General features: G+C 37.9%; 1 protein-coding gene and 1 non-coding gene across 2 annotated transcripts in view; one reads left to right on the top strand and one right to left on the bottom strand.

Annotated features, from left to right (window-relative positions):
* The window catches only part of DNAH7 (dynein axonemal heavy chain 7), a 272,118-nt gene that overhangs the window by 1,143 nt on the left and 248,221 nt on the right, over positions 1–22,754 (top strand). Inside the window, exons 2-5 of the mRNA XM_043577362.1 lie at positions 11,406–11,468; positions 18,308–18,370; positions 21,700–21,808; positions 22,547–22,694. Coding sequence (XP_043433297.1) covers positions 11,406–11,468; positions 18,308–18,370; positions 21,700–21,808; positions 22,547–22,694 — 383 coding nt within the window. The remainder of the gene's footprint in view (positions 1–11,405; positions 11,469–18,307; positions 18,371–21,699; positions 21,809–22,546; positions 22,695–22,754) is intronic.
* LOC122482273 lies at positions 11,960–12,064 on the bottom strand. The gene has a single exon (XR_006297074.1). It is a non-coding gene; the product is annotated as a U6 spliceosomal RNA (small nuclear RNA).

Raw genomic sequence — 22,754 nt, 5'->3', positions numbered from 1 at the left:
GAATGAAAAACAGTTGCTGGAAAGCCTGTGGATTTTGCATGGTTTCTTTGTTATAACCCTAAACTATAATTCTTTTTTTTTTTTTTCAATGTTTCATGCTCTTTTTTTTTTTTTTTGTAGTGTTAGTTTATTGAGGAAAGGATGTTAAAAAGTAATTTATTCCCCTATCCATTGGGTTGTAGATTACTAACAAAATGTCAATCCTAATTGATTAATCAAATAATGCCTAAATGATCAAGAAAACCTAGTTTTGGCATTTTATTGAAATGTGTAATAAACTGAAAACTAAGAAACAGACATTGATTCACTTACCATATAATTAGCAATTAGTGGTAAAAGAACAAATGATAAAAAACAACAACAAAATGATTTAGGTAGCTAAAAAGCTGAGCCATTATGTACTAGTGATTGTTTGTGATCCTATAATCACAAAGTCCTTTAAAAAATATTTATCATCAATATGCATTAAGCAACTTATTTGCATGTTGCTCTTAACAGGCTTTGGCCTGATCTTGAACCATAGCCTATGTTGTTGAAATTTAAAACACGTATTTATCATATTGCAGTGGTATTTCTGAACTATTATTTTCCAAAGCCCCAAGCTGACCAATTTACAACTAAAAAAATATCCAGTGAAAACCTATTGGCAGTTAGGTTTTAAATTTTGCTTTATCTTAATAAAAGTGACGTTTGGAAATGACTTCCCTTATCCCTTCCCCACTCTCCCCTAAAGGGACCTATATTATTGAAGAGGCATTATTGGGATCTTGAAAGAAAGTTACATGACCCCATCTAGGATTATTTCCATTTTTTTTAAACACCATTTTTAAACAGCAGAGGTCCCTCTCTCACTGCTTTGGTTGTTTGGTAATTTTAAAACTCTTGGTACTCTCATTTATGCTAATTTCAAATGCAGTTTTCCTTTTGAAAGGATAAAAGCTTTTACATTTTAACCTAAAACAAATGGAATGGATTAAACTTTTGGAAATGCCATTCTTATGTGACATTTACTTATGTATTCATTTAGTTTGAAAAAGTGAGCAGGTGGTAAATCATATTTGCTGAAGGAGATTTTAACACATTCATCTCATTAGTGGAAGTTTGAGAGTGACAAGGCATTTTTCAGGAATAGCAGTCTGAGCTCTTAAGTTAGCTATTTAAGAGAAACATAAATCCCTTGCAACTGCTCATTTCAATTTTAAAATTAAAACATAAAGTAAGACATCTGAGCGTCATTGAAGAACTTTCAAGGGTCTTAATATGCAAAGATCGTGGAGTGCCCCACAAATCGACTATATATGGTGGGCAGGTAAGGAGGAAAAAGCTGTCAACTCCTCTCTACCCAAGAACTTTTTCTAATTGTTAAATCAAGTACTGTAATTGTGCATTTATAGGATGCTCATTCAGTTTTCCTAAATATCTTCTTCATGTCCTTGCTTAAAGAGGAGGTCAGAGTAAAAACAGTTTGATATGAGGCCCACCTAGGTGATCACTTTGATAACCATAATGCAAATCTGTGACAACTATGTTAAATCAACCCTGATAAATTTTGAGAGATTGTTTTAACCAGGCAACTTCATGAGATTGTTGATTTAACCTGATACATTCGCAGGTTCTGGTCATTTGATCAGGGTGGTTAAACTTAGATTATGCCAGATTTATGACCTCCCGTCCAATAGACAAGTAGTTGAAAATTAAAATCAAAATGAAATGCAAAGCCAGACTACTTAAGGAAGGTCTAGACTCCTTAGCAATTTTAATTTTAGTAAAGTTCTGTTCGTTAGGATCCCACCAGAAAACAGATGACCATCTCAAAGGGATTTAATTGAAGAAAACCTACAAAGAAGAGACCCTTTGCAGTGGTGTGGGTAAAGTTAAGGCAAAGAGCCAACGAGGTTGAGGAGGCACTTAAAGATTAACAGCAATACGAAGTCATTAACATTCCTAGGCCTGATCAGGAATTGCCGTTTACCGTTTATCATTTCAATTATACTTACCATTATCTAAAACCTGGTATGAGGTGGGGGTTTGGAATGGTAGCTTCCTGATAGGAGCTGAGCTCTGGAAGAATTCAGCTACTAACAGAACTATGGGAAACAGGACATACTAGGAAAGAAATAACCAAAACGCTCTCCCCTCCTGCTCTCTAGTGTCCTACTGGTGCTTCTCATTGCTTAATCCCCACCAGATTGGGCCTTTCAGGCAGAAAGCAAGGGTAAAAAAAAAAAAGGGGGGGGGCATGGAGACTGGACTGGGCCAAACAAAGCATAACCATCACAGAAATTACAAGTAGATGCAGCTTTCATAGACCTTTCCGTGTTGACAAAGCAGTTGGGATAAAACGTTTGTAAGTCTCGTGCAGATGCTATGATTCTTTTTCCCATTCAAAATCTTCATACCTAAAAATCTCACGAAAGATGTAGAAGACGCTTAGGAAGAATATTATGAAATGATTTTGAAGGATACACTCCCAGGATCTGAATGAAGAAGCATTGTATTCATGAAAAAAGAAGAGTCAGTATCCTAATTATGTCAGCTTCCTTCACGTTATTCTAGAAATTCAGTATATTTTTATCAAAATTCCCAAAAGTTTTATGCAACATTGATGTTAAAATTCATCTGGTAGAAAAAAGGTCAAGATTATCCATGGTAATTTTTTTTTTATTGAGATGTGGTTGACATACAATGTTATATTAGTTTTAGGTGTACAAGATAGTGATTCAACAAGTTTATATCTTATGCTTACCACAAGCCTAGCTATCATCTGTCACCATAAAACACTATTACAATACCATTGACTATATTCCCTATGCTGTACTTTTTATTCTCAGGACTTCTTCACATAACTGGAAACATATGTCTCCCACTCCCCTTCACCCATTTTGCCCATCCCCTACTTCCCTCCTTTCTGGCCACCTTTCTGGTATTTTTGGGTCTGTTTCTTCTTTTTGTTCATTTTTTTCTTTTTTTGTTTTGTTTTTTTAGATTCCACATATAAGTGAAATCAAGTGATATTTGTCCTGTCTAACTTATTTCACTTAGCATAATATTCTTTAGATCCATCCACAATGTTGCAAATGGCAAGATCTCCTGTTTTAACAATTGAGTTGTATTTTATTGTGTATTTGTGTATGTATACCACAACTTTATCCACTCATATATGGATGGACACTAGGGTTGCTTCCATATGTTGGCTATTGTAAATAATGCTTCAATAAACATAGAGGTGCATATATCTTTTCAAATTGGTGTTTGCATTTTCTTTGGGTGAATACCCAGTATCAGAATAGATGGATCATAATGGATTTGACTTTTTGAGGAAACTCCATATTGTTTTCTGTAGTGGCTGTACCAATTTACATTCCATCAACGGTGCACAAGCGTTCTTTTTCTTCATATATTCACCACTTATTTTTGTGTTTTTCATTTTAGCCATTCTGACAGGTGTAAGGTGATTTCTCAATGTGGTTTTGATTTGAATTTCTCTGATTAGTGATGTTAAGCACTTTTTCATTTATGTTGGTCATTTGTGTGTCCTCTTTGGCAAAGTGCTTATTTAGGTCCTCTATTTTTTTTTTAAGTTTATTTGTTTTGAGAGAGAGAAAGAGAGAGGAGAGCACAAGTGGGGGACAGAAAGAGAGAGAGGGAGAGAGAGAATCTCAAGCAGGTTCCATACCATCAGCCCAGAGCCCAATGTGGGGCTTAAACCCATGAACTGTGAGATCATGACCTGAGCTGAAATCAAGACTTGGATGCTTAACTGAGTAAGCCACCCAGGTATCTCTGCCTATTTTTTAAAAAATTGGATAGGTGTTCGTTTGTTTGTTTCTTTTTTTTCTTTTTTTTTTTTTTTGGTGTTGAGTTGTAGAAGCTCTTTATATACTTTGGGTATTAATCCCTTATTGATAAATCATTTGCAAGTATCTTCCATTTAGTGGGCTGCTTTTTTTTGTTTTGTTGATGGTTTCCTTCACTGTGCAAAAACTTTTTATTTGTGTAGTCCTAGGAATTGATTTTTGTTTTTGTTTCCCTTGCCTGAGGAGACATATCTAGAGAAATGTTGCTAAAGCCAATGCCAGAGAGATTATTGCCTATGTTTTCTTCTAAAGTTTTGTGTTTTCAGGCCTGACATTTAGGTGTTTAATCTGTTTTAAATTTATTTCTGTGTGTGGTGTAAGAAAGTGGTCCAGTTTCATTATTTTGCATGTAGATGTCCAGTTTTCCCAGCAGTCTTTATTTATTGAAGAGGCAGTCTTTTCCTCATTGTGTATTCTTGCCTCCTTTGTTGTAGATTAATTGAACATAAGGCATGGGTTTATTTATGGGCCCTTTGTTCCATTGATTTGTGTGTCTATTTTTCTTAGTATCAGAGTTTTAATTACTACAGCTTTATATTATATCACTGTATAATTGTGATTGCTCTAACTTTGTTCCTTAAGATTGCTTTGGCTGTTATGGTCTATTGTGATTCCATACAAATTTTAGTATTGTTCTAGTTCTGTGAAAAATACTACTGGTATTTTGATAGGAATTACACTGAATCTGTAGATTGCTTTGGATAGTATGAGCATTTTAAGAATAATCTTTCCAGTCAGTGAGCATGAAATATCTTTCCATTTGTGTCATCTTCAAGTTCTTTCATCAATATTTTAATTTTCAGAGTACAGGTCTTTCACCTCCTTGGTTAAGTTTATTCCTAGGTATTTTATTATTTTTTGGTGTAATTATAAATGGAGTTGTTTTCTTAATTTCTCTTTATGCTATTTATTAGAGTAGAGAAATGCAATGGATTTGTGTGTATTAATTTTGTATCCTGCAACTTTAGTGAATTCACTTATTCTAATAGTTTTTGGTGGAGTCCTTAGGGTTTTTTATATATAGTATCACGTCATCTGCAAACAGTGAGTTTTACTTCATCTTTACCAAGTTGGATGTCTTACATTTTTCTTGTCTGATTGCTATGGCTAGAACTTCTGGTACTATATTGAATAAAAATGGTGAGAGTATACACACTTGTTCCTGATCACAGGGGAAAAGCTGTTTTTACCAGTGAGTATGATGTTAGCTTTGGGTTTTTCACATATGGCCCTTATTTGTTGAGGTTTGTTTCCTCTAAACCTACCTTGTTGAGCGTTCTTATCATGAATTGTTGCTGACTTTTGTCAAATGCTTTTTCTGCATCTATTGAGATTATATGCTTTTTATCCCTTGTTTCACTGAAGTGGTGTATCATGTTGATTTCTGAATATTGAACTATTATTACTTCCCAAGAATAAAGCCCACTTGACTGTGGTAAATGATCCTTTTAATGAATTGTCGAATGTGGTTTGCTGACATTTTGTTGAGGCCTTTGCCTCTGTGTCATCAGGGATATTGGCCTGTTGCCTTCTTATAGTGTTTTTGTCTGGTTTTTGTATCAGGGTACTGCTTGTTTTATAGAAGGTACTTGGAAGCTTTCTTCCCCCCCGCCTTTTTTTTTTTTTGATAGTTTGAGAATAGGCATTAAATCTTCTCTCTTCTTTAAATGTTTGGTAGAATTCACGTGTGAATACATCTGTCTTGGATTTTTGTTTTTTTTTTTTTATTCAATTTCATTATTAGTAATTGGTCTATTCAGGTTTTCTATTTCTTCGTGATTCAGTTTTAGAAGATGGTGTGTTTCTAGGAATTTGTTCATTTCTTCTAGGTTGTATAATTTGTTGGCATAATCTTTCATGGTATTCTCTTATAATTTGTATTTCTGTGGTGTTGGTTGTTACTTTTTTTCTCTCTCTTTCATTTCTGGTTTTGTGTGTCTTTTTTTCCTTCATGAGTCTGACTAAAGGTTTATCAATTGTTGACCTTTTCAAAGAACCAGCTCTTGGTTTCATTGGTTTTTGTTGTTGTTTGTTTGTTTGTTTTTTCTTCATTTCATTTATTTATGCTCCTATTTCCTTCTTTCTACTAACTTTGGGCTTTGGTCTTTTTTTTTTTTTCTTTCTAGTCCCTTTAGATCTAAGATTAGATTGTTTGAGATTTTTCTTGTTTCTTGAGCTAGGCCTGTATTGCTATAAATTTCCCTCTAAGAACTGTTTTTGTTCTGTCCCACAGATTTTGGGTCATTGTGTTTTCATTTTAGTCTCCATGTATTTTTTTATTTTCTCTTTGATTTCTTTGACCCATGGTAGTTAGTCTCCATGCATTGTGAGGTTTTCCTGTTTTTTTTTCCTTATGATTGATTTCTAATTTCATACAGTTGTGCTTGAAAATGATAGATGATGTGATTTCAATCTTCCTAAGTTTATTGAGACTTGTTTTGTGGATTAACATGTGATGTATCCTGGAGAATGTTCCATGTGCACTTGAAAAGGATGTATATTCTGTTTTTTTGGATGGAATGTTCTGTATATATTTATTAAGTCCATCTGGTCCAGTGGGTCATTCAAAGATGCTGTTTCTTGATTTTTTTCTCTCTATTCAGATGATCGATCCACTGATGCAAGTGGGGTGTTAAATTCTCCTATGTATTACTGTCAATTTCTCCCTCAATGTCTGTTAATACTTCATATATATAGATACTTCAGTGTTGGGTGCATAAATATTTGAAATTATTATATCCTCTTGTTGGACTGATCCCTTTATCATTATATGATGCCCCTCTTTGTCTCTTGTTACAGTCTTTGTTTTAAAGTCTTATTTGTGGGATGCCTGGGTGGCTCAGTTGGTTAAGCATCTGACTGGCTCAGGTCATGTCTTATGGTGTGTGAGTTCAACCCCACATCAGGCTCTCTGCTGTTGGCACAGAGACCGCTTCTGATCCCGTTTCCCCGTCTCTCTGCCCCTCCACTGCTCGTACTCTCTCTCTCAAAAATAAATATTTTTTAAAAAGTCTATTTGTCCTAAGTATTGCTACCCCAGCTTTTTTTTTTTCTTCTTCTATTGGCATGGCACATCTTCTTCCATACTCTTACTTTCAATCTGTATATGTCTTTAGGTGTGAGGTGAGTCTGTTGTAGTCAGTGTATAGATGTATCTTGTTTTTTATCCATCTGCCACCTTATGTCTTTTGATTGGAGCATTTAGACCATTTAAATGTAAAGTAATTATTGATGTGTACATATTGCCATTTAAAAAATCAGTTTATAGTTGTTTTTGTAGTTCTTCTGTTCTTTTTCTTGCCTTGTGCTGACTTTCTGAATTGTTAGGCTTGGCTTTCTCTTTATTTTTTTCTGTATATATAAAAGATTTTGGGTTTGTGGTTACTATGAAGTTCATATATGGGATAAAGCTGTCAATATATATTAAGTTGATGGTCATTTAAGTTCAGACACATTCTAAAAGAACTTTTTTTACTCCCCCTTCAATGTTGTATGTATATATTGTCATATTTTACATCATTTTATTCATAAGTTTCCTACTTTTAATTATGGCTTTTTTTTAAACTTAAAGAAGACCTTTTAACATTTCTTGGAAGACTGGTTTGGTGGTGATGAATTCCTTTAACTTTTGTTTGTCTGGGGAAACTCTATCTCTCCTTCAATTCTGAATGATAACCTTAATGCTTTTAAAATTCTCCCTTTGACTTTTAACATTTTAATTATTGCAGTGCTGTGCACCTCCTTGCATTCATTTTGTTTGGAACTCTCTGTGCTTCCTGATCCTGGATGTCTGTTTCCTTCCTCAAGTTAGGGACATTTCAGCTATCATTTCTTCAAATAAGTTTTCTTCCCCTTTCTCTCTCTTCTCCTTCTGGGACCCCTATAATACAAAATACTTGTTTGTTTGATGTTGTCCAAGAGATCCTTTAAGCTATACTCAGTTTTAAAATTCTTTTTTCTTCTTGCTGTTGAGCTTGGGTGCTTTCCATGACCCTGTTTTCCAGATCACTGATCAATTCTTCTGCATCTGCTAATCTGTTGATTCTAGTGTGTTTTTCATTTCACTTAATTGTACTCAACTTGGATTTATTCCTCTTTATATTTTCTGTGTAGCTGTTGAAGTTCTCACTGAGTTCTACTCTTCTCTCCAGTCTGGTGAGCATCTTTAAACTCTTTATCAGGATATGACTTAGCTCTGTTTCATTTATTTTGTTCGGTGGAGGGGTTGTGATGCTCTTTCATTGGGAGCATATACATCTGTCTCCTCATTTTGCCTGACTTGTGTTTGTTGCTATGAATTAGGTGGAATAGCTACTTCTCTTAAACTCAAAGGAATGGTCTTGTGTATGGTTGTCCCCTGTAAAATGTTTGTGCTTTGTGGCTTTGGCTGGCTGGAGCTGTGTCTGGTGTGGGTTACGGGTTTGGGGCACTATGTGCTGGGGCTGCCCTGGTGGGATGACTGAGCAGTAGACATGGGCTGGGGTGGAGCTGGGGCTTTTCATGCAGAGGGTGCCCTGGCAGCATAGCTAAAACCAAAGTAGGTGCCAGCCAAGGTGCCTCAAGTGCCCATGCAGGGACTGCCTTGGTGGGGGAGTGGACTTGTGCAGGCCAAGGTATGTCCTGGGGCACTCCGTGCAGGGGATACCCTGGTGGGGATGGCTGGGGCCAAAGGAGAGTACAATGCAGGGTTCCCAGAGTGCTTCATGCACGGAGTGCCCTGGAATGGTGGCTGGAAACTGAGGCAGGCAGGGTTAAGGGTTCCTGGAGTGCTTTGCATAGGAGCTGTCTTGGTAGGAAGGCAGGAATCAAAGTAGGCATGAGCCGACAGGTCCCTGAGTGGTCTGTTCTGGGAGTGCCCTAGCAAGTCATCTGAAGCCAAGATGGCATAGGCTTGGAGTGTTCTGGGGTCCCTGGCATCTGTGTCACCTTGGCATGACAGCTGGGGCTGTAGTGAGCACTGACTAGGGTGTCCCGGTGTGCATTGCACTGGGGCTGCCTTGGTGTGTTGGCTGAGGTTGATGTGGGCAAGGGGTCCAGGGCTCACTGAGGCAGAAGACTATGGTACCTGGACCTTGGTCCTGTCCACACTATTAAGGTGGAGGGAGAATGTAAACCATAGTGCTCACCAGCCCCTCTAAACCAGAGAGAATTCCAGCAGCTCCCTTGCCCTTGGTAGACTTTTAGGGCTGGATCTTTTATATTCCAGTTGCTCCTTTAAACTGTGGGGTTTTATCTGTGCCCAGGGTGTCTGGAGTTGGTGTGAGCTAGAGACCTGGCACTCTAAGGCAGCAGCCTGGCTATGGTGGCCAGACCCTCCTCCTGTCTGGGTTATTAATGTAGAAGATGAATGTAAACCATGGTGCTTGCCAGCCCTTTGAACTTGGAATGAGTTCCAGCAGCTCCCTTGCCATTTGGCGAACTTTTAAGGCTGGGTCTTTTATATTCTAGTTGTTCTTTTATTTTACTTTTTATTTGTTTTAAATGTTTGTTTTTGAGAGAGAGAGAGAGAGAGAGAGAGAGAGAGAGAGGATGTGTATGCATGTGTGCAAACAAGGGAGGGGCAGAGAGAATGGGAGACAGGGGATCCTAAAGGGGCTCTGTGCTGACAGCAGAGAGCCTGATGCAGGGCTCGAACTCACAAATTGGGAGATCATGACCTAAGCTGAAATGACTGAGCCACCCAGGTGCCCCTCTAGTTGCTCTTTTAAACCATGTCCCCCCCGCCCCCGCCGCCCCCCATGCCCTGGGCAGACAAATCTGCTCAGTCCCTCAGTACTATCCCTCTCCTCTCCAGTTTGCAATGTTGGGGGTAAGAATTCCCTTCCTTTTGTGTGTATCTTTTGTTGTGCAGAAGCTATTCAGTTAGCCCTCAGCTCATCTTTAGGAGGAAATGCTCTATAAATGAGTGTTGATTTGGGGTCTCCATGGAGGAAGGGAGTTGAGAGTCTTCCTACACCACCATCTTGGACCAGAAGTCTGTATCTGATTGTTTTTACAATAGTAAGATGGAGAGAATTTCAAGATCTTTTGTGAAGTTACAGAAATTTGATACAATTTGTTTACAGATAGACAACTGTATCAATGGAATTAAAGGGACAAATCAGATATGCACATACACATATGCTGAAAAGTTTGAAAGGGATTCTCCCTCTGATGTAAGGGAAACTTGCTGGAAAGCTACCAGTCGAGATGGCCGTGAAACCTGCTGGAGGCTGTCTGCCACTGGATCAGCCAGGTACCGCAGGCTGGGAGGCTGCCCAGGGGCACGGATCCTGACTGACTGCTGACAGCCACACCGTGAGAGCATTGAGGAAAAGCCCTGGAACTACGAAGAGTCCCTTTTTCTTACAGTGTCCCTTTTGAACCTTCTCTAATACTGAGCCAGCTGGAGAAATGTTTTTGGGTCCTGCTCGAGAACCATCAAGGAAGACAAAAAGGCATAGATTTGATGCTGAGAGCCAACACCTTTATAAGTGACCAAAGCACAACTTGTATTATCTCTTTTGCAAATCCAAGTATCAGGCTCAATAGCACTTCTTACTTTAGATGAAATTCCTACAGTAGAATTATTCTCTATTGCAAAGAAGACAAAGGTATTCTCTGAAAGTTATTGCAAGCAATATTTGTACTTGTTAGTAGTAATTGAGGGTATATTAGCCTTAGGATATAAAGGATTCAGAAAAAAAAAATTAGCGATGGAGGACAGAGGCCAGGCTGAGGAAACTTTGGACACCATTTAGATTGAGATACATTCTGAGAGGAAGATAGGACCAGTTTTCCACTGAATTGTCTTGGCACTCCTGTCAAAAACCAATTGCCCATAAACAAATGGGTTTATTTCTAAACTTCGAATTCTATCTCTTTGATCTGTGTGTTTATCATAATGTAGTCTTCATTATTCTAGCTTTGTAGTAAGTTGTGAAATCTGGAAGTATGATTCTGCCAACTTTGTGCCTTTTCAAGATTATTTGGCTGTTCTGGGTCCTTATATTTCCATGTAAGTTTTATGATCAGCTTGTTTATTTCTACCTAAAAAAAAATAGCTGAGATTTTGATAGGGAATGTGTTGAATCTGTAGATAATTTGGGGGGAAAGGGGAATTAATATTTGTCTTATAATCCATGAGCATGGGTTGTCTTTTATTTAGGTGTCTTTTTTTTGTAAGTAATGTTTTATAGCTTTTATTGTACAAGTCTTATTAAATTTATTTGTAAGTATTTTATACTTTTTAATTCTATTATAAATGTTTCTTCAATTTTGGATAGTTCATTGCTAATGTTAGAAATACAATTGGTTTTTTTTTCCCCATTGGTCTTAGATCCAGCAACATTGCTGAACTTATTCATTAGTTCTTATAATTTTTTGTGGATTCCTTATGAATTTCTGTACACAGTATTATACCATCTGTAGAGTATGTTTTAGAGTATTTTGGAAGATACGTGTTTTTCTTAAATTAGACACTGTAGAATTTTGTCGAGTGAATCAATTATAGTATTAACAGAGTGAACAGTTATGGTTCTTTTTTTTCTTTGTATTATTTTCATGCAGGATAAATCTGCCGGCAAAGAAAACTCCAAGGCACCAGTAAGATTTTTACCACAATTGTCAATGGTAATTTACTAATATATCATCATACTTTATTGCTTTTATAATAAAGATGTACTAATGTTCATGCTTGTGAAGCAGTTACTGAATTTCTGGTTTTATTTTTTTATTTTTTTGGGGGGGAAGTATATTTTATTATTATTTTAATATAATTCAGTGTCAAGTTGGCTAACATACAGTGTGTAAAATGTACTCTTGGTTTTGGGGGTAGATTCTCATGATTCATCACTTACATACATCACCCAGTGCTCATCCCAACAAGTGGCGTCCTCAATGCCCATCACCCATCTTCCCCACCATCCCCCCCCCCCCAATCCACCCTCAGTTTGTTCTCTGTATTTAAGAGTCTTTTATGGTTTGCCTCCCTCCCTCTCTGTTTGTAACTATATTTTTTTTCTCCTTCCCCGCTGTTCTTCTGTTAAGTTTCTCAAGCTCCACATATGAGTGAAAACAGATGATACCTGTCTTTGACTGACTTAATTCACTCAGCATGATACCAGAAATCTGGAAGCTTCACAAATTGACATGTCATCCTTGCGCAGGGGCTGTGCCAATCTCTGTATCGTTCCAATTTTAGTGATACGTGCTGCCGAAGCGAGCACTGAATTTCTGGTTTTAAATTCTGTGCTCCATTGAACTATTTTCCAATGGAGAGCATCCAGGATGAACATATCTTGGGGAAAAATAACTACCTTAATGAGGGGAATTCTAAGTTACAACTACCGGTTTGCACGGAATATTTGAGTAATCTGAGTAAAAGAATTGTGAAGATGGGCTGCCAGAAGCAGTATTGGAATCAGGAAACAATATAGCTTTGTCACTAATGGCTCTGTGACGCTGGTGACTCACCTACCTCTTGGAGCCCCAGTTTCTAAGTCTTAAAATGAGAAAAGCTGATTGAATGATCTTTGAGGAGAGGCTTCTTCCAGCGCTAAAATGTGATTTCTTGGATTTTGACATCCTTTGTCATTATTTTGAGTTTATTTTTCTATGGAAGGGGCAGTTAATAGTTTTAGTTGATAACGTGCTAGAAGTGTTAGGTTTTACTGCAATAAAATGTACTCTCTAGTACTTTTATGTTGTGTTTAATTGAATGACACTCTGGTGATTCCTGGAAGTTGAGTGTGAGTAGAGGTTCAATGCAAACATTATTTGTTTTGAAATATCTTCTAAAAACTCAGAATGAACTATAAAATCTGGATTGCTTCATGCAGAGATGATTCCTAATAATAAGAAAGACTTTTTCAGCTTAAAAATCTCAAATGAAATTTTGTTAGCGAATGTTCTTGAACATTTCAAAGTACGTGTTGTGATCGTGACTGTTTTTATTGATAATGCCAAGATTACCATACTGAGTTCTATAAAATAATAAAATCATAGCATCTTTTTTTTTTAGTTCTGCAAATCTCTCTGCTTTCTAGTTTTAAAGACTAAGATCTGAAATAGATATTTTCCCTTTAAAAATTTAACAAATTTTAAAACTGGAAAGCCAATTGCCATTAGTTTTATTTTTATGTTACTAGTATATACGCTTGGAAATCTCAACAAAATTTAAATTTACTTAACAAATATTCAATGGCTGAAACAAATAATTCTTTGTAGCCATCAAATGTATAAAATGATCTTGTTGCCTGATTTAAACCATATACTATGTTGTTATTAGACTGTATCTTAGTATTTTTCTTTGTATCTTTTTGGGTTGTAGGGCTTGTTAAAGATAAGTAATACTTTTAAGAGATTTTTTAAAAGTAATCCATTGAGTAAAAAATATTGTCATCTGAATATTAAGGTTTGCACTTAGATGGCATTTTTGTAGCTGTAGTTAAGACCTAGAATGATTTTCATTATAGACTTTCATGCTTCTGTAGTTGAAATCAAGGATGATTCAGCACTGGTGGTTCCCAAAGTCTGTGAACTGGTGACCAGATTCTCCTCCTTCCTACACACCACACTTGTAGCACTCGGACGTCCTAAATCCTTTATGGAGCACGATGGGAGTGAAAGAATGGAACGGCAGACAGAAGGATGGAAGAGCATTGATTTTTAAGATGTCTTAGCTTATTACCTGTGAAAGAAGAGCCTGAAAAAAGGACTTGTATGTACTTTGTTTGGGAAGTGATCCCAGGAAGCAGAAATAAGAGATTAAGGAGAGTAAAACCAGGAAGAAAGAAAAGCCAATCTGAGCATGTGTCAGTAAGTTCATGGCCACATTAACTGGCAGTGATCCTGCCATGACCTTCTGAGGAGCTTATACACTGCTTCCTGAAATTGTTGACCTGAGTGTGATTAGGGAGTAGCATTTATCCATCAACTCTCCTCCCACATAGGTGGAGATTACTCCTGGGATTGTTAACTCTCACCCACTTCTGGTTCCCCCTATATGTGTACAGAGTGGGCTACCTTGAGAGTCCCATTATATGGCATTGGAGAAACCCCACAGCAGAAAGCAAAGGACATTTTCTTGAGGTGAAACACTGTCATTCTATGTGAATTGAAGCCAGCAGAGAACTGTTCACTACAACCATGTGTGGAATCAGAGGCAAAGCCAGGAGGATGGGAAGGGATGTAAGGCACAAGATTTGTCATTTGAAGTCCCCTAGGGCCCTTCTCACAAGAGTGCCAAAGAAGAGGGTAAGGGTAGCATATGCCTAGGTCATCACTGGATAGGAAACTGCAAACTAAAATAGAACTACTTGTCAGCAAAAGTATGTAGATACTAATTTAAAGTCTACCCATCTGATCTTATTGAAGAGCAACCTTACTTAGTTAGGTGGTATTTTGGCTTCTGTGTGGCTGTTATTTTTGGTTAGCCAGAGAACCACTATGTATAAAATATCCTATTAGACGTATATTCTGTACTGCAATATAAGGAAACATGAAGGCCCTCACTGTTTACCCAGGGCAAAAAGGATAAAAAAGGTGTTGACAGGACTGGGGTTGATGGCTCAGCATGCAGAATGGGTGGTGTAGAGATTCTAAGTCAGAATGACTTAGAGTGAATGTTTGTGTAAGAGGCTGGGGTTGAGCAACGTGTTCTGTACATCTGTGATGGCTGCTATACAGTAGACCTCACATGAATTCCTTCTGTCTTGGTGTGAACATTCCAGGTCACTTGGACCATATGTCACAACCTTTTCTCTCTATTGTCTACAACCTCATTCTTACCATACCTCATTCTTGCTAACAGAAAGCCTTCCACTTTGAGATACCTGTTGCACATTTCAGCTTGCAAACGTAATGCTCATGTTTCCCTCCACATCCTGGGGTTCGCTAGGAATTGTAGAAAATGTTTGTAGTACAGCACTGGATATTCACCTGATTTGATGTTGTACTTTGGTAAATACTGTTTGAGGCTCATTGCAACTTTTTTCTTTTTTTAAACATTGAAAAAAATTTTTTTTCTTTAGTTACACCTTTTTGGGGGGCTTGGTTAACCAATTTTGTTTGTAAGATAAAGTTAAAATTAAAACCCATTTATCCAGCTCTATAAGACTGAATTAGTAGGTTGAGATGGAGTGGGATGAAGGGCTGGGAGAGCAGGATAGACACACATACACATTCTATTTCAGGCAGGGTTTAAACAATAAACGAATTACCAAAAGAGTGCTATTCCTATTCAAAGAGACCACTTGTAATCGGAGTTAAAGAAAATCTAAACTTTTTTGATCTTGGTCTTGAAGAAAGAGCTGGACTGTAACAAGGAAGTACTGAGGGGACAAACTGATGGGTCTCTTTGTTAGCATATTTATTACCAGCTGACCTACCGGACCCCCAAATTTTAGAGACTTAACCCAACAGAGATTGCCCCTTCCTTGCATGAAGTCTGATGTGGGTCAGAGAGTCCCCCTCCACCTTCTACCTATGCCACTGGGAACATGGGGTCCCCTCACTGCAGGTAGCAGGGGCAGGAGAGTAGAGAAGGCACAGCAGCTCTTACACATCTTACACGTCAGTGCTCACATTTCATGGGCCAGCACAAGTCCTGTGGCTACAGAGTAACCAAGAGACGCTGGGAAATGATGTGGTTCAGGGCGTATTGAGGAGGCTTTGAAAACCAGGGTGATGACTTGTGCCTGCTTTAATAGGGGGCTTTCTGATGTTTCTGACCAGGCAGCAGTATGATCAGACCACGTCCTGGGAAGGTTGTGGTGACCGTCAGTTCCTAGCATTTCTCTAAATTAAGGCCCATATCTCCTGTTGCCTGGGTTATTTTTAAAAACCACTAAATTATTCTCCTTGCCAACTCTAGTCTCCTCCTTGTATATCTTGTTAAGTGTTGTAAGGACCATTTATGAAAAATCCCTTTGAATGGCCTTGTATGGTAAATAAGATAAAAATAGAATTTATCACCCAAACTGAGATGCCATTGAGAGTGAAATTCCTACTAATTATGCTTGGGAAAGAGCTATATGCTGGGACTGTCCCAGCAAACTGGGACTTGAGGTCACCTCAAGAGGATTACAGTGGCTCTCTGTTGCCAACCAGGCCAGTCAAGCCCCAAACACTTATGCTTCATAATATAGCAGCACCTCCCCCCCCCCCCCCCCCCCATCCAGCTTTTCCTCACTCTTGGTTTGGGTTCCTACTCAAACAAAACCTCTACAAAGTGGTCTCACTACCCCATCTAACTTAGCACTTCTCTACCTTTTGCTATCTCTTTACCCAATTTTGTCTCCATTGTACTTATTACTTGCTTACATTATATATGTAATAATATATATAATATATAATGTGTATTATATATTACTTATATATAATATATAAAATATATATTATATGTATATAATATAGTATATAATAATTTTTTTCTGAAATGGCTGTTTATACCCACGAGAATGTAAGCTCCAAGAGGGAATAGGCTTTGTCCTGTCAGTGACTGTAGATCCAGTGTCTGAAAGAAAACCCAGCACATGGTAGGTGTTCGGTAAATCATTGTGCAATAAGACAGTGGTTATACTTTACACTTTGGTTGGGCCAAGTCCCTTTACCTTTGACCCCAATGTCCTCTCCTAAGCCTGATGTACTCATTTAGCTTCCAAGTCCTCGTTCATGAATGTTCCCTCTGTCTTCAGTAAGCCCATTGCTGTCCTTTTCTGTGGAGATCCAACTATGCCTCAAGGCTTGGCTTTCATCCTTTCCCTCTTTGAAACTGTCTGTGAATACTCTGCTCTACACCATCTCCCTTCCAGGATGAAAGCATATAGTTTTTAATATTAACTAGACTGTGTGCTTTGTAGGGGCAAAGATGTCCTATAAAGAGTCCTTATCTATACAATATGCACAAAAGTGGCACACTACCTTAGAGTTTTAAAGAGGATTAAATGAGATAATTCATGTAAACTTCTTAGAACAAATATGCAACACATAGCATGATCATTATAAAATATATTCTAATCCTATTTCTTGTTTTATGTACTAAGACTTCAACATCCAGTATGTATTTAATATATACTTAAACATATACTCTTTGTTTTTTTAATGTTTATTCATCATTGAGACACAGAGCATAAGCAGGGGAGGGGCAGAGAGAGGGGGAGACACAGAATCTGAAGCAGGCTCCTTGCTCTGAGCTGTCAGCACAGAGCCCGATGTGGGGCTCGAACTCACAAACTGCGAGATCATGACCTGAGCCGAAGTCAGACACTTAACCGACTGAGCCACCCAGGCGCCCCAAACATACACTCTTAAACATGTCTCACTTCAGATGAGCGACATTTAAAGGTGTTGATAGTTGCAGGCGGCTAGCGGATGCTGTTTTGGACAACATAGCTTTCAAGAATAGAAGAATAGACATAAGGAACAGCCACTCCTTCTGTGTCTAAGGGAGAGTGGTCAAGGAAGAAACTTGGAAGAGCCATCCCTTCCTCAAAGCTTAGACTAAGACCTCTTGGAGAGGGGTTGGCTGTGGCCCACTTGGGTGGCAAAGATGTTTGCAGAGATGCTGCAGGCTGGGAGTTGAATAGACCACCTACTTGCATGCTAGAAAGTTTGAAATGATGTCTCCCTTTATGATGTAAGGGAAACTTCCTGGGAAGATGCCTATAGGGATGTCAGTGAAACCTGCTGAAGGGTGTCTGCCACAGGCTGGGAAGATGCCCAGGGGAAAGGATGCTGATTACTGATAGGCACTCCGTGGAGCAACGGAGGAAAAACCCTGGAACCAGGAAGAAAAGTTCTCTTAGTGTTCTTTTGAATCCTCTATAATGTTGGGCCAGCTGGAGAAATGTTGATAGAGTCCTCGGGAATCACAAAGCAGGTTAAAAAACATAGATTCGAAGTGGGGACGCAATAAATTGATCAGTGGCTGAGGCACAACTCCTACCTGTTTTACTGACCAAAGGATCGTTCTCTACAGTGCTTTTCATTATGTAGATGACATTCCTACCATGCCCTTCCCCTCTATTCCAAGGGGATAACCATGCTTTTCCCCAAAAAGTATAAATGTGACTTATGGCAACTTGAGGGCACATTAACCCGAACGCGTCGTTACCTTAGGAAGCGGAACACCACAGTTGTCAATAGAACAAAAGTTCTATTTTAGTGATAGAGAAGGGTGGTGGAGCTGAGCAAGCCCTGGACATTAGCTGGGTTCAAGTAAATTCCCAAAAGAAGATGTGATGGATATAAGTTTTGCACACTTTTCAAAGCTTTCTAAGTATTGTGGGATACCATCTTTCTTTCCTTGCTACAAAGGAAGTCACTCTAAGACAAATGTTGAGAAGTTTAAAGTTGGTCTTGGAATGTTTTTGGTGACCTATACCTTGCAGTAGATCCTCTGTAAAATTGGTTGAGTGAATCAATTGTGCCATTAAGAGTGAACAGTTGTCCTCCTATTTTTCATGCAGGATAAGTCAGCCAGCAAAGAAAAAGTCAAGACCCCAGGAAGAGTTTTACCCCAGTTGGCTACGGTAATTTACCTATATACTGGATCTTTGCCATTTTGAAAACGTCTTTCAAACTTGTAAATAAGTAACTGAACATCAGATTTTGAATTTTGGTCTCCATTTGATTATTTTCTGTTGGAGAAATTCTACGAGGTACACATACTAGGAAAAATAACTATCTTAAAGTAACCGGAAGCTATAATTTCCTGGTATGCCAAGAGTATTTCAATATTCTGGATAAAAGAATTTCCAAGATGGGCTAGCAGAAAGTTTATCAGTATTGGAGTTAGGAAGTGAGGTCTCAGGGTACAGCTTTGTCACTAATGGCTTTAGTATCTGAAAGGATCATTTATCTCTGTGAGCTGCAGTTCCTGTGTTTGAAAACGAGAAGAGTTGGTTTCTTTGAGCTGTATCTTCCGGCACTGAAACGCTATGCCGCAGAAGAGTCCTTAGATCTTGGTATCCTTTTAAAAATTATTATGTTTAGATTATCAGTGTCCTATGGTAGAGGCAGTTTGTAGACTCTTTCATTTGGTAAGTGCTGGGTATGATATGCTTCACTGTAATAAATTTTACCAGTGACTTTGCTAGTAACGTGGAGTTTAATGCCATCGAGCTGTGCCCTTGTGACCTCTGGAAGTTGGATTTAGGTGGAGGTTCAATGCAAACCGTATTTTTTTTCTAACTGTGATAAAAGACACCTAACAAAAAACTTACCATCCTAACTATTTTTAATTGAACCATAGCTCAGTGGCATTAAGGGCATTCACATTGTTGTGCATCCATCACCGTCATCCATCTCCAGAACTCTTTTCATCTTTGCAAACTGAAGCTCTGTGCCCATTAAACAGTATCTCCTTTGTGTCCTGCGCCCATGGCAGCTAGCATTCTACTTTCTGTCTTTAGTGTTGGACTGCTCCAGGTAGCTTGTGTAAGTGGAACCATACATTTGTCCTTTGAGGCCTGGCTTTGCTTAGCATAACGCTTTCGAGGTTTATCTAAAGATTATTTTTTGCAAGATAATTTAAAAGCTACAAACAAATTATAAAATTGAATTTGTGTTGCTTTATGTACAGAAGATTCCTGATAATTTTAAATGGATGACAGTTTTCACCTGGGAAACTTAAGAGTTAATGTTCTTAAATGAAAGATTTTGAATATTACAAAATATAAATGTTAAAATTTTTTTTAATGTTTATTCATTTTTGAGAGACAGAGAGAGCTCAAGCAGGGGAGTGTCAGAGGGAGAGGGAGATCAGAATCTGAATCAGGCTCCAGACTCTGAGCTGTCAGCACAGAGCCTGATGTGGGGCTCGAACCCACAAGCTGTGATATCATCACCAAGCTGAAGTTGGATACTTAACCTACTGAGACACCCAGGTGCCCCTACAAAACACAAATTTTATTTTATTTTATTTATTTATTTTTTTTAATATTTATTTATTTTTGAGACAGGGAGAGACAGAGCATGAATGGGGGAGGGTCACAGAGAGAGGGAGACACAGAATCCGAAACAGGCTCCAGGCTCTGAGCTGTCAGCACAGAGCCCGACGCGGGGCTCGAACTCACGGACCGTGAGGTCATGACCTGAGCCAAAGTCGGATGCTCAACCGACTGAGCCACCCAGGTGCCCCCAAAACACAAATTTTAATTAAAAACATGTTTTTGTGGATGACACCGGAGGATCATGCCAAGTTCTGTAAAATTCAGCCATAGAATGCTTTCCCTAGTTCTACAAAACCTATTGTAGATTTTATAGTTTAAAAGACAAGACTTGAAATAAAATAGACATTTTCTTTTGAAAACTCAACAAATTTTAACCCCCCATCCAAAAAAAAAAAATATTATCCTGAGGTCATTGTGTCTGGTTAGCACAGAGGGTTTAGAAATGTAAACCTAAATTTTCTTATTTACTATTCAGTGGCTGAGTTGCATAATAATCCTTTCCTGTTGGTGGCATATAATAGTCTACAACACTTTTGTTGGCTGCTTTAAGCCTGGTTTTATGTTCATATGTATCTTAGTTTTTTTTTTTCTCAGCATTCTTTGTGTTTTATATGTTACAAGGAAAATAATATTTTCAAGAGATGTTCTTATAAACCCATTGACTTAAAAAAACAGCAAAGTACTTTCATTTGAATATTAAGGTTTACACTTGGATGAAATTTTCCAGCAGTAGTTAAGATCTAGAATGATTTTTCACTACAACGCTTCATGCTTCTAGAGAAGATCCCTGTAGTTGAAATCAAGGGTGACTCAGCACTGGTAACTCCCATTCTCAAAAAAAAGTAGGTGTTTTTATTTGTTTTGTCTTTTCTCACCCTCTCTGCAGTCCTCACTCATAGCAGCCCCACAAATCTTAAATCCTTTATGGAGCAAGATGAGACTAAAGGAATGGAAAGGCAGTCAGAATGGAAGAGCATGGATCTTTAAGTTGCCTTAGCTTGTTTTCCTGCGAAAGAAGAGCCAGAAATAAGTTCATTTGGGAGCAGGAGTAAGGATTGCAGAGAGTAAAAAGTAGGAAGAAGGCTGTGCAAGTATGGGCTTTCTATCAACGTGGTCTGGATCTGAGAGGAAGATAGAGATTCTGTCGTCTGTAAAATGTGTATTTTACTTTCAAATCCACCCATCTGGGTTTCTCGATAAGTCCTAGGTTCCAGCAGCAGTGGGTCTGTGTTCTGGTATTGCAGTAATTGGCCTGAGCTAATTTTTGTTGTCTTTTTAGAAGACCTAGCTGTTTTCCTGTCTGCCACAGTCCCCACCAGCCTCTATTATTCCCCAGCACTGAAGCTGAGTGCCAATTAGCCATCATCACTAGCCTTCCTCCCTCTTTTATGAGATCTGCCTACATCTTTTAAGAATATATGAACCCTGCCTTCAAGTGTGGAAGAAATCCGTGAGTTGCCGAAGTACGAGACAACTGCTTAAAGCTATGAGAACAGGAAGATCTTTTGGAGCTGGAATGTAGAGAAGCTCATTAGCATTGGAGCCCAGCAGAGAGTCCTTCTCATTAAAATGGAAGGCCTAAAAATCACTTGCCAATGTTTGGGGGGGGGGGGGGAGGAGGCTCTCCAGAATGCCCACCCTAGTGTTATGTAACAGATGCCCGCATCAAACTAGCATCAGAGCCTTTGCTAATGTCTCCCAAATGTCACACGCCACAGCCATTCACAGGCTTGTACAAGGTTTGCTGTGGAGTGTGCCTTCTTTCCAGATGTCCGGATTTGTTTGAGAAAATGTCTGTGTTTATAAATACTCCTGCATTTCATGAAAAAAAAAAAAGTGTTTTTTTTTTGTTTGTTTTGTTTTTTTCTGACCTTGTTGATTAATGCTGTTTGCATTTCCTGTTCCAGGTGAGCACAAAGCCCCAGTGGCAGCAGGCAGCTCCATCATTCCATTTGACTGTAAAGCAGGCTGATGAGATTCCTGACCAGTTTAGCGTTAAAAATGAACAGTCCTATGGTAAGAACTTTATTCCAACTTAGACTTAAGGAAATTCTCTAGAGGGGAAAAAAAAATCATACAACATTTTAGTTGAGAGTAGTGAAATTGTAAAACTGAAATGACATTTATGTCAAGTAGGAAAATTTATCCCAAATGTTTTCCCTTATAAAATAACTGATTCCAGTTCGTAATTATTTCAGGCTGTTGTAAATGCTATAAAAGCTGATATTTTAAGAATTGATGTTTATGTTAAAACTTTGATTTATTGTAGTCAGAATTTGCCTCTGCATGAAAGACTTTTTTTTCTGAGAGCAATTTTAATAAGTTGTAAATTTTGCTTCCAAATTAGTCATTTTAATATTTTTTACTTTTTATTTTATTGAGTCCTCAGATTGATTACATTGAATATTAACATTTTTTTCATCATGGTTCATTAAATTTTGAGATATTTTTGTGTTATTTTAATCATATTTTTAATCTTCATTTTAAGAAGGTTCTATGTAAATTAATTGAAAATTAGAGTTATTAGCATATTAATCAAAATATAAATGAATATTCTTGAAATAGTCAAAGGTTTCTATTATGTTTAACTTCCTAATACTGAAAAAAAGGTAATTGTATTTACGGTAACTTGAGAACTTACAGTGTGTAGCTTTTTCTTGAAAGTTGCTTTAGCATTTTATTCTAACCACTTAAATGTTTTAGCTTACTTTTTAGATGACTAACTTATGCTTTTTTTTAAAAAAATAATTCAAGCTGAATACATGGAACATTTTGGCAAAAAGGGCAAAATACTAGACCAAATGGAGGATAATTATGCTGGACCATCTACTTCCAAATCCAAGAGCAAATTTCCACATAAAGAACGAGAAAACTTTAGAAGCACTCTTGTTAATGTCATTATGTAAGTTCTATAAGCTAAGCAGTATGTGTTAACCTTGTTAGAACCCCAGGTAACTTTTTA

The sequence above is a fragment of the Prionailurus bengalensis genome, chromosome C1 (assembly GCF_016509475.1).
Source record: "Prionailurus bengalensis isolate Pbe53 chromosome C1, Fcat_Pben_1.1_paternal_pri, whole genome shotgun sequence".
Taxonomy (NCBI): Eukaryota; Metazoa; Chordata; class Mammalia; order Carnivora; family Felidae; genus Prionailurus; species Prionailurus bengalensis.
Note: the sequence above shows the minus strand (reverse complement) of the source record. Positions and strands in the feature narration are given on the sequence as shown.